Source organism: Excalfactoria chinensis, chromosome 7, assembly GCF_039878825.1.
Source record: "Excalfactoria chinensis isolate bCotChi1 chromosome 7, bCotChi1.hap2, whole genome shotgun sequence".
Taxonomy (NCBI): domain Eukaryota; kingdom Metazoa; phylum Chordata; class Aves; order Galliformes; family Phasianidae; genus Excalfactoria; species Excalfactoria chinensis.
Window position 1 is genome coordinate 5,966,030 of NC_092831.1, and position 12,580 is coordinate 5,978,609.

Sequence of the window (12,580 nt, forward strand, 5' to 3'; positions counted from 1 at the left end):
AATGCTCAGAGACCAAACATTTAATGTAAGGGTCGATGACCTGGGTGTAAATTTCTTCTAGTATTGTCTTCGCATACCTTGTTTCATTCTTTATACAGAAATAGTGTGTACGGAAATAAAAACAAGTATTATTAGGCTCCTCTCTTGCACAGCTCCCATTGTTGATAGAGGGGCACAGTTGTGAATCAAGTCTGTGGTTAGGCAGAACTTTATTGGGTTGTGCTCTGTTTTCTCAGGCTTCCAGGCTGGAGTGACCATTCCCTGTCCCAGGATCCTTCATGAACCAGATCTGATCACAAACAGGCTCCAGTGAAGGAAGCAGTCTTGAATTTCTAAGCCACAAATGCATATTTACAGCAAATTTATTCTAGTTCTGCTTATCCTCCTATAGAGCAGGACTTGCCACCTGTTAGTTGGGGGAGGAACCAGACAAAAATACCAAGGAAAGTGTCAAGCAAATATCTTAGCTTACCCCCACTTCTTCTAACAGATTTCCTGTTGCATTTATATGCAATGGCAAAGTAGAGCACAGCTAAATCTTATTGCCGGAAATTGTTTAAAGCAAAGAGTCAAATCTACCAGCCTTTATTGCTTCTCATTTGACTGAGTATGAACATAGTTTATAATAGGTCTTTCACATAAATATTTTGGGTATCTTTGTTATTGGATGTCCAGCTGACAGTTCTGTGAGGTCTTATTTTTCAGTGGGTTTGCTTTTGTCATGTCAAATATTAGGACAATTACTTAAAAAGAATTATAAAAGTTACAATTACATTACAGTAATGTATGATAAAGGGCAACCCAAAATTATGTTCACTATGTTTTATTCAGCGCCCGTTACACTTTTATAGTGCTGCTGTATTTCTGCAGAAAAGCAAGTCTGCTTTGGTTTTCAGAAGTCTGTTGAAATGCTTCTTGTGTAAAAATAGAGTATCTTACAACTGTGAAGGGAATGCTATAAAGATCGTTTCTAACTGGGTTACAATTTTAAGTATTTAACTTTTGCGTCTCTAAAAGTTAAGGCGGTGCTTTTAGAATGTGAAATATCATAAAAGGCAAATTATCATACTAAACAACTCATCCAAATAGATGTGACGTTCTTGGAGCCTGCTGTCATTCTTTGCAGAAACGCTAGATGATTCCATATGGCAAACTACTTTTCATGTGTGTAATATCTTGAAATGTTGAAATACTTTAGTGGCATTTTATAGTTAAGAACTCTATAAAAGGGAATGTTTAAGGGCTTTCCAAACGTTATGCAAGAAGGGATCATGATGCGTGATGTGACAACCACGTGGATCTAGCAGTCTTCCTCAACAACTACACTTCAGAGTGCAGTTTTTCTGGTTCCATTATCTTCAAATGTCTGAGAATTCTCCATCTAGTTCTCTTTCCTTATATATACACATTTATTGTTGGTTGGGCTCTATAGTTAGCTTAAATCCATGCATATAAATTCTACAGTAATCTGAGCTGGAGCTTGCCTATGAAATCATTTTTTCTTTTTTTTTTGAGAGGATGTCTCATTCTTTCCAGTGTGATCCCAGGACATGAGAAAAGTGGCAGTATTTCAGCTCTTTTATTAACAGTTCAGACCCCTGCCAGCAGCATCCAGTCTGGGCATTCTCATAAGCTAAAGGCTGGATGGCTCTGCCTGCAGCTGATGAATCTCCAATGACCGGTAAAAGATGTTTAGCCTCTGTTCCAGCTGTTAACAGTTTGAGCACATCCTGTGAGCATGAGCTCCCTGGATTTCTGTGAAGCTTCCAGAAACCCAGTTAAGTCAGCATTTATAAACCCTCACCTTTTGCTTATTCTGCTTACGAAGGTTAAAGCAACTGACTGAATTCCTAGGAATTCTTTACGCTGTAGATCTGAATGCTTCTAACTTTACCTCCAGTCAGTAAAACATCAACAAAATCGGAGAGAGGTTGCCACCGGAGAGTCTCCTAAGTCATTAAATTCGGAATAACCTTCATTTGGTTACGGAGAGTTACAAATCTTGGCCCCGTGGCTTTAGAACTAGCTGTTGAGTTTGTTCAGCATCACATCACTCAACTTTTCTGGTCATTTGTGGTGGTTTTTAGCCAACGTAACACCCATTCCTTGTCTGTGTTCAGAGCCAAACTGCCTTCTTTGGCTTTGGAAGCTCGTGTCAAGCTTGAAATTACAAAGCTTTTCAGCTGTAATTACAAACAGCAAAAGCTTCCCTGGTAAATGTGAAGTTATGGATTTTTTGCAACATTTTGAGTTTTTTTGGTTGTCTTTGGCATAGGAGTTTCAGTAAAACATAGTATTACTAAAAGGCAGTGTACTTTAATGTCACTGCACTGAGTTATTTGGGGGTGATTCAAGTGTCACCATTTGAAATGCAGCAGATTAAACTGTATATCTGTATATTCAAATACACAGTGTTTTCACCACGTGCATGCAAGGCAAAGTAGCGTGTCTCTTACACAACTGTAAGTGTTAAAAATAGCCCTATTCTTAAATGCGAACATTTGCATTTAGTATCTTTACAAAGCTCAGCTTGAGAAAACTGGAGCAATAACATATGGATGCTCTTCATGTTCCTGCCCCCTGCAAAGTCACAACTAAACTAAAACAGCGCTCCTTCTTTTCTCTCTCTCTCTTTTTCTTTCTTTCCCCTGGTATGATATATTTTCAGGTAATGTAGTTTGGAAACAGAAGGTTGGCATGTGAGAAAGGAAGCGCAGGAGAATGTGAAGCAGTGGGATGCTGAGCAGGAGGGCTTCTGCTTCCTCCCAGAGCAGACACTGCAGTGTCTGTTCTGCATGGTGCTTGGGCTCATGGCACAGGCTCCTGTAGCTCTGCCTTTTTGGAGTTGCCTACTTTCTTTTTTGTGTGTTTTGTTTAGCCTGGTTGTGCTAGCGAGAGTGACATGGACCACTGACTGCTGTGGTGTACTTGATTTATCAGGTTTTAGTGCCGTATGCACCAAAGCGTGTCAGAGAAGGCTTGTTGTTTATGGAAGTAATTTCAGCAGCTGTTAAAAGAGACATTACTGCTTCTGAAATCTGGAACTGATTTACTCTTGATCTGCATCCCTTTGTCATTCACTGTTTACTTGCTTTTCACATTACTGGTATGCTCGTGGGAAATGTCTTGTGTGTACTATAAAGTGATTGATTGTTCTCTCCACATGGACAACTTTTTCATCATTTGTAAAATAATTCATGGTTTTTTTGCAGCAGGATTGTTTAAAATCCAGAGAACATAGTTCAGTCCTGCTTAGCTCCAGAGCTGGTCTGCTCCTTGGTGGGATGTGCCAGTAAAACCATGAATCAATTGCAGAATATCTGGAGTTGGAAGGGACCCACATCAAGCCCAACTCCTGGCTTCACACGGAACCCCTCATAATCCAAACCCTGTGTCTGAGAGCACTGTCCAAACACTTCTTGAACTCCTGTGGCTTTAGGCTGTTACCACTGCCCTGGCGAGCCTGTTCTGTTATCACCACCACTCTCTGGTCAGAACCCTTTCCTAACAACTAGCCTAACCCCCCCCCCCTGCTGCAGGGTGCTCTTCTAGTACTAAATAGGAACATGAAGGCAAATTGTACAGAAGTGAATCAAGAGAGTAAGTAAACTTCAGGTCTGGACAGCTTTGCTATTTGAGATTGCTGCCATTTGTGAGCACCATGGTAAAGTGAATAGTCATTTTGGGAAAACTATATGCACACTGCCTAGCTTTCAAGAACTGTGGCTGTTAAATGTTGGAAGGCTCCTAGTCATTTGCCATAAGGCAGTAACGCAGTGGCAAGAAGAATACCATGAGAAAATGTGTGAACAAAGGGAAGGGAATTAAGGGAGTACTAACTGGTTTAATGCTTTGCAAGAACTGCAAAAAGTAGATTATTTAAAAGTTAAGAAAGTTTGAAAAAAGGATGGATTCAGAAGAAGGAATCTGTGAATCAGAGGGAATAAGAATAATTATTTTTTCCTAAGATGTCAGCAAATTGAAAATAACTTTTTGGATTAAAGAATTCACAAAGCCCTGAAACAGTACTGTTTCTTTATTAGTAAATCAGGAAAATAAATGATATACAAAACTGTAGTTTACTGAAGTCAAGGATGTTATGGAAATCTGTATTTGCTAAATATTCGACCACTGCAATAGATTACAAAATAATAATAAAATTCTGTTAGCTGAGTGTGTGGAATGGAAGATATGCCCAGAAGTTGTTGTTGCCACTGATGACATGTATATAACGCTGATGGATAGCACTGGCTCTGCCCATGCTGATTAAATGTCGGAGTCATCTCTGAGACCCTGGCTGTGCCATGGATATTTGTAGAAGATTGCAGGAACTGTGGGCGTGTGCATTAAACTCCATATATTTCACTCTAGTAAAATTTATGTGTGGGGGATGAAAAAGGTACCTGGGGAAATATGTGTGTACCAGCTGGTCCTGGAACACATCAGCACAATTTATGTCAAGTTTTAATGATAAAGAGTTGTGATTGTTCTTTGCTTTGGTTGTTGTGGGAGGAACTATTTTGTGGCTTTTTAAAAAGCTTTTTCTATTTTTTAGTTTCCCAGGTTTGGAATGGATTTATTTTGAAGTATTTATTTTTGGTGTTTTACCAACACTGGGAGATGAAAACAGACTGTATTTCAGTTCCAGCTCTGATGCAGTACAGCTTCCAGTCCTCCTGCTCTGCTCTGCACAATCTCCAAGATATCCGCAGTGCTACAACAGTAATAAACCTGACATTTTCAGTGATGTTTAAATTGTCAACCTGATTTCTGCTAAGTGCAGGTCATGTCTTTTGAAGCCCCAGCATTTTATGTGCAGGCATACAGATGTGTCTGTCAAAAGGTTAAGGTTAAGGTGAACATGCTAGATTGATGTCCCACCGAAAAGAACTTCCTAAAATAGTGTCCTCTTTCCAAGTAGGTAATAGGAGTTTTTCTGACAAACAGAAGAGATGCTTTTATGAACCATTCATCCCAAAGCAAAGATGTCTGGCTGGGAGAACTGGAAGCAGAGTTTATTCTGTCCTTTTTCTTGCTGTGTGTGTTTGTACAAAAAGGTACCAGGTGCTCTCCCTACATAGATAAGGGAGAACCCCAGGGTTCCTGAGAATACAGAATCTCTGGGAACACATTTGAGGTGGTTGAACTTGGCAAAGGCTGATAGCAGACCAGGCAGTTGGAGAGTTACATTGGTGTAATTTTGTCTGGGACCTGGCTGTAGGATTTTTCTGAGGCACGTAGGAACTGGAATGAAAGGAATTTGTGGTTAAGGGAGTATTTTTCTTTATTTGGAATTACTTTGGAGGGAATAAAGGAATTATAGGAAAACCTCCTGTGCCTTGGCAGACCTCGCAAATTGATGTTGCTGTACAGGTGGAAGCAGTGGTAGATTTGTGGCTTACTGTGCTGCCTCTATTTTTAGTTTCTGACCGCTTGCAAATTCTGTTTACAAATGTCAGGAAAATGCATTAGGATTATCTGCATTGTTGTGGAGGTAATAAAATGCTGTCCGATTTAGCCAATAGAATAGCTAAGAGCAGGCTCCCACTGACATGTCAGTGTAGCTGCTAAATGCATACTGTGGCTCCACAGGACTTTTAAGCTACCTGTGCTACTGTTTCCTTATTGCTTGTTTCCTGTCATCCTGATTCAATATGGAGATTAGGAATCTTTTATTTATTGATTGATTTATTTATTTTTAAATTCTTTTAACATTCTTTTAACAGGCTCATCCAAGAGTAACTGAGAATGTGCACTGGGGAGAAAGGAAGGGGTGGGATGAGGATTCAGCAGGAGCTCCATAATCCATTCCTGCAGTGCCATGTGTAACTCATGGAGCCTGGCAGTGATACTGGAGGCACAAGGACTGAGTGTCCCTAGACCTTCCGCCAGTGGTCTCTAGCAGCTGGCCTTTCATTGTAGCCTTTTACCAAGGGATTGACAGGGGTACCAGCCCTCAGGAAGCCTCTTCTGCCACTCTTATTCACCAGCCAGCAAGAGGCTAGTGAATTACTCTCTGAAGGCAGTATAGAAATAGAAATAGGAGGAAAGTGTGGCTTTGAATGAATGTTGGAGTATGAAGGCAATAATTCCCAGAACAGAGCAGCCTTGTGTGCACCTGTGCGTGCCCAGTTTTGGTGGTGCAACTTCGGCAGTTTTTGAAACTGTATGTCTCTAAGGAAGCATGTGATGGAAATCTGATGGGAAACATATTTTTATGCCACAAAGTGTTTAAACTTGCAGCTGGAACACTGCAGGCTGACGTCAGCTTGTCAAGCATAGCTCTTGCCTGGCAAGTCTGACCAAGAAATAGACACTCTTTTTTTTTACCAGGAGATGAAGGGTGGGAAGTCTTGATTTAGTAGTGAGAGCGAGATGTAAATCCATCCTTACTGTTTGTGTACTCTACAACTGAGAAAAAGGGAACCTGGAAAGGAACTTGATTACTATTCTTTGTGTTTTGTAATGATAGAGTCTAAACATTTGTAATATATGGCATGCATGTGGCCAGAGAGAGGTCCTCGATGAATAAGCAAAGGGTTATCTATTCCAAGATTTTAATTGCTGTTTATCCAGATAAGTAGCATGGAACTGTAGCTTGCAGTTACTGAAAAGAACAGTCATACCACAGCAGCTCTGTTCTGCCAAGCTGTTCTAATGAGTGATGAACTACTGAAAACTAGCTACTGCTTTTGTCAGCCCGAGACTGGCAGTTATTGTTGAGTCTGTTATTTTTTTTTTAGCTCAAGTATTTTTATTTTTATGAAAATGTATTTTAAATAGTAAATCAGTGGATAGCTGTGATGGAAAAAGTAAAATTAATCCTGTGCTTTATTCATAGTCCTCTGGAACTGGAGCACTGTGTGCATTGTAATCAGGGAGAACAGGTTCACTTAGTCCTGCTCTCAACCCACAGTCTGCAAAATACAGCAAGGAAACCACAGCTGCTTGGTGCTTGGGGGCTTGCTCATAGCCATAGCAGTGCTGTTGGCATCCAAAAGCAGTTTGATGCAGTCCCAGGTCCAAGTGACAGCTTTTTCTCTTAGGTGTTTCTTCACTGGGATTCCTCTGTGCTACTGAAGGTTTTTTGTTTTGTTGTTTTTCAGAGCACCATCTAGAACAGGAAACTCTGTGATGGTAGAACTAGGATGCATAGAATCAAATGATCTTACTGACAACTTTGCTCCTCCTAAACTTTAGCCCATTTTTAAAGAGTCATTTTATTTTTAGAGGTAGAAAGCTGTCAAAAATGGAGCTGGTTAAAATGTTTTCCGTTACTACTTCTGCTTTTGAAAATCACTGATTCAATGGAATTTGAAACATTTCTTGGGGCTGCGTGAATTACACATAGGCTTTTTGGCAAAAGGATGACAGACAAGGTGAGACAAGGTGTCTTGAAATTCTGAAAAGTCTGAAATTGTTACTTCACTCATCTGAAGGATAGATTTACTTCATAAACACCAGTTTCTGAATGCTCTGCTAAACTTTATCACACTGTTCTGAAAGAAAGAAAAGCATCTCTAGAGTGACCTCTACGTCTTATACCCTTTTTCTAAGTGTTGGTCAGGTCATTCTAGTGGCAGCTGGGGTGAAACTAAGCCCAAGTGTTGAAACTAGTTTTATAGTTTCCAGCTGAGAGAAGAAAGGATACAGCAAAAGTGTTTAAAAGATTCTAAATATTGTTTTCTTTCCTTTAGCTGTCTCCGTAATGAGATACAGCGCATCATCGTTTGGATTTGCTGTAAGTAGAAATGAGAGTTAAATATTCTCTGCTTTTTTTTTTTTTTTTTTTCATTTGCTCCTTCTGGACACAAAATACTTTATTTTTGCCTTTATGTAAGTTCATGGTAACATGTACAAATTCACGGGGCAGAAAAATTGTTGTTCAAGTAAAACTTTGGGAGGGATAATAGAAATATTCTCATTCTAATGGTTTGGTTTCTGACCGCAATGTCTTACACAGGAGTTAATATTTTTATCTCATCGTTGGTAGGAATTATCCACCAGATATGGTTATCTTTTACAAAATCTATCAATTTACTCTGTTCTCTTGTTGAACTTTGAGCAAACTTCCTTCTGAACTTTGAATATCCTTCCTATAGGAAGGCTAGGGTGGAACTAAAGCAGACTTTGGGTTAACACTTTCCTTCTCTAATCGTTGCCATGACTCTCCTGATCAGTGGCAGAGCAAAAATCTCCTTATGACACGCACAGTGCCTGATTTCAAACACTTTGGCATTTACTTTTAAATTTGAAAGACACATTGACTCTATAGAAAGTTTGACATGAAAATGAAAGTTTTAATGGTGGCACACAAACATTTTTTGAACTTTACAGATATTACCTAAAATCGTTTCTTTATTTGCTGGAAATACAAACATTCTGTTTTAAGAGTGAAATAGAAAAACATGAAACTTGACAAAATGGGATTTTGACCAAGTTAATGTTCTTTGCTTAGAAACAAAACTTCTGACTGCAGAAAATTCATGAATTCTCAGGGAAAATAAATATTTGACAGGCATTTTCAAGCACTTTTCTTTTAGAATCTTTCAAATGAATCATATGTGTAGTATTTTAACTCTTGTGGTGCCACAGTATCAGTTTGTTTGAACTCCTCCACAGATCATGGATTACAGGTAGAAAGTTCTTAATCTCTTGATTGACTGAATGAGCACTAAAGTGTATCATCGTGCAGTAATACATGGCAAGATCAGTTTAATGAATGTAAATCCTTCTTTCATTAAAATGATTTATTTGAAGCTGCTTTGTTCCTGTGCAGCAGGGTAGTAAATAAGTTGCTGTTAGTATTTGGGGGCATGTTTTATTGTCTCACAAAACAATTGACTCTGTATCTCTTTCAGTTTGATGCTACCCTGGATGTTTTGTCATCAGCGATAGTTTTGTGGCGTTACAGCAATGCAGCTGCTGTACATTCTGCACACAGGGAGTACATGTAAGTACACCTAATTGCTTTTGGCTTTGATATAGGCCTGCAAAGCTTTGGTTGTCAAGCTGTGATGTTAGAGATTCCAGAGCTTTGAGAAAAAACATTTTGTCATGTCAGCAAGTATTCATTCCTTATGCCCATGTACTGCTTGGACCCAAACACATAAACTCTACTGGAGCAGAATTCCCTATGTTTGTGATTTTCATTTTCTTTTTGGCCAGTATAAGAATTCTTAGGGCTTTGGGCTTTTTTCCTTGTAGCATCTGTATTAGGAGAATTGTATTTACAATCTGTAATGAACTGTAAATCTCTCATTTTTATCTTTCTCTGTTATTCTTCTTGGGGTATCCCTCCAGGATTGTTGTGTATATTATGTATGTGCCTCCTTTAAAAACAGTGAATACATGTCAAACCCCTTCTTTTTGAATGTGAACCTCTTTATCTTCTTGTGATATTATTAGAAGTGGAAGTTACAGGTATAAATACATAAATATGGGATCAGAATTAGTCTATCTGGTGATTTTAGCAGACATTTCCTGAGTATCTTGCTCTTGTGAGTGTCCACAGGGATTCCTGTCAACATTTAATTAACATATTTTTGAAATCTCCTTCTGCTGAGCAGTGAGCATTGTTAACTACTTTATAGTGAAAATAAATCCCAGTACAAAAGAAGAATCAACATATCCCTACGGTTAAGCCAACAAAGCGAACAAGCAAAATGGCAAACATATTTTCCTGCTTTTTATGCTCTTTTAAAATTTGCTTTCATATGATCCCCCTGCTTTACATAAAGCTAAATTAAGTCAATGAATTACTTGCCGTGCCCTCTAGTTGAAAACAGCAAAGATTGTGTGGTGAGATATTGAGTAAAAAAATACAACTGTATGCTGAAAATACTAATCACTGGGTAGGCATTCTAGCTATTGCTTATTTTCTAGATTGGACAAGAGAACGATCATCTTATAGACAGGGACAACAGGGACATAACATCTTAAGGCAGTTTCTACTAGGGCAGATTTTTGAGAGAGGCATATTTCTAGTTTCCTGTTGTGTTTAATCAATCTCTTGCTTGAAAGGCCACACGCAATTAATTTTTCTCTCTGCTGGGGAAGTTGCATGACTTCCTGGCTGCTTACTTAACTTTTAAATAATTATTGCACTATATGTGCCTATAACTACACCTGTTCTTTCACACTTCTTGTTTTCTTTGTGCCAGGGAAAGCCATCTTTAAGACTCCTGGTCTGTCATAATTTACGTAGATGCTTGTGTCATGCTGTGCATTGTTCATGTTTCTGTGTGCCAAGCTGTACTTTGCCTTGGTGTAGAAGCCAAATGCCTGCACAAAACTCAGCATTTCTATAAACACATTACTGTATTTACCAGAGTGGGATGTGTACAGCTTTGGTCCTTATTTGAGGGTCTCTCTTTTTATTGATTTAAATAAATTTATATGTCTCCTAATGTACCTGAAAGTAATTTGTATTCCAAATTCCTTGATAGGATCCAAATGAAATTGCCAGTAACTGATGTATTATAAATTTATAAAAAATAATTATTTTATAAACTTGACAGTAGGAGGTTGATCCAGAATCTGCTGAAATAGATCCTGCCCTGTTAGGCTTTGTTGAGAAAGAATATAAACGTAGAGAGGAAAACAGAACCCTAGAAAAAGATAAAGAGAGTACAGCGTGACTCATTATTTATGATCAATTAAATACTTACAATGAGATGCTAAGGTATGAAAGAATATATTTTATTTAGCATAATTTTGCTGAAATGTAGCCGAACGGAAGCAAGAGATATAGCATTTCATGAGCTGGTATTCAGAATGAGCAGTGGAAAACTGTGTTCTGTGCAAACTTCTGTGAAGTTGAACTGATGCATTACCATTTGACTTCAGGGGGATTGTAGTCCTGTAACTACCATAAAAGTGTGCCCTGCTGATATTAACTTTTTACTAGTTCATTTGATTTCTCTCCTTTTCTGGAGCAAGAGGTGAAGGTACTTTTGGTGTACATGTCACCAGAGTTCTACTATGTACATCTTTGATAATTCTCATGGCATTTCACAAATGTAACCTACAATATATTTTAACTTACCTTTGGGATTCACCCGGCTTGAAAGTTCTTTGAAATTGGTGGCCCAAAGAGATGAAGTTACAGGCTATGCCAACCTTCTATTGATGGAGAATTTTTCTTAAGTTGCTGTGAAAAGATTAGTCTGGTTGGGTTTGAGGTGTGTCTTAAGTAATGATTAATTTTTTATGCTTTATTTCTAAGTATTTCAGGAGGCTTTGAACATACAGTGGATATTGACAAAGATCAGATATAAGCCACATGAGACACTGCTTGATTCTGTCTAGCTGCCTCATTAATCAAAGCGTGTGTGGGAGTGAGGTGAACATTGATAACATTTGTGACTGATACTCCTTGGGTAGTTTCGCACTTCTCTATCATTCTGTTTTGGCAGTCAAATGAAAGGGCCACGTCTCTCAACTACTCAACATGGGCTGTAGTGTTTACATGTGTTTTTTAAGAAAGGACTGTAGAACTTGAGGAATGCAGGAACTGGGAAAGATTGCAGATACCTGGAAGGAAAGTCGGAGTACCATGGTTTCTGAGTGCTTGACTTGCCCAGCATGATCTGCTGGGCTATAAAAGGGAATTTGGAGGTATTGTGTGAATTATCTAAAAGGCAGTGATCCAGACATCCAAAAAGAGGTGTGTGCTGAGATACCTAGAGAAGTAATGTTGAATTTCAACAAAAGATGAAAACTTATGACTGAGTGTCCTTGTAATTCCCTGTCTTTCTGCATAAGAGGAAAAACTGAGAGAAAGGATTGAACTCTGAAATAGCTGATGAAAATACAGTAGAATGACTTCCTGTGCACTTTGGACAACTGCTTTGCACTTAATGATGTGGATTTTTGTGCAGCACTGTGTCTGCACTGTAAGTGTGGTGTTGTGGAGGGGCTGGGGTTGGCAAGCACCTCTGGAAATTGTTTCTTTTCAATGCAAGGTCAGTTTAGCAGGTTGCTCAGACCCATTTCTTGTTGGGATGTGAATATCTCCAGGGGTGGAGGCTCCACAATCTGTCTGCATAGCCTCTTTCAGATGAGTATTCCTTGTATTTCTGTTTGTATCCATTGCCTCTTGTCACTGGAGGAGGGATCTATGGAGCTGGATATATGTGCAGAAAATCTGTGCCAGGATAAAATTCTGAAGCCAGTCTTCTGTTTTACGTTGTTTAAACACTGAGCTGTCACTGAGCAGTTCAGGATGCACTGGGAGATCTGAGAAGCGTAAATATATTCCTGAATATTCTGCCCTTTAGTTAATCTGCAGTGACATAATAGCTTCTTGGGATGCTGAAAGAATTCTAGGTTTTGCTGGCAGAAGAAACATATTGAAACCGATGAGGTAGTAGCAGTTTTTCGTGTACATAAATAAACCCATTGAATAGCTGTAAAGTCGTTTCTTAATAGAAGCCTGGGTCATTAGGGACCTGGAAAAATGTCTCACCAGAGGTAGAAATAGTAACTAGCTGTACAGCCAGAGGTCAACTATTTGATCTGGTAAATTCAGAGATGAAGGACTTAAATTGAAGCAGTGGAACTGAGTGTGAGGAGACTG

The 12,580-nt window shown here is 38.9% G+C and overlaps 1 protein-coding gene across 2 annotated transcripts in view; it reads left to right on the forward strand.

Moving 5' to 3' along the window:
- TMEM163 (transmembrane protein 163) overlaps positions 1 to 12,580 on the forward strand; it is a 76,963-nt gene that overhangs the window by 35,143 nt on the left and 29,240 nt on the right. For both annotated transcript variants that reach the window (XM_072342422.1, XM_072342421.1), the window contains 2 exons: positions 7,698 to 7,741; positions 8,862 to 8,953. In XM_072342422.1, the coding sequence (XP_072198523.1) occupies positions 7,698 to 7,741; positions 8,862 to 8,953 (136 nt within the window). The remainder of the gene's footprint in view (positions 1 to 7,697; positions 7,742 to 8,861; positions 8,954 to 12,580) is intronic.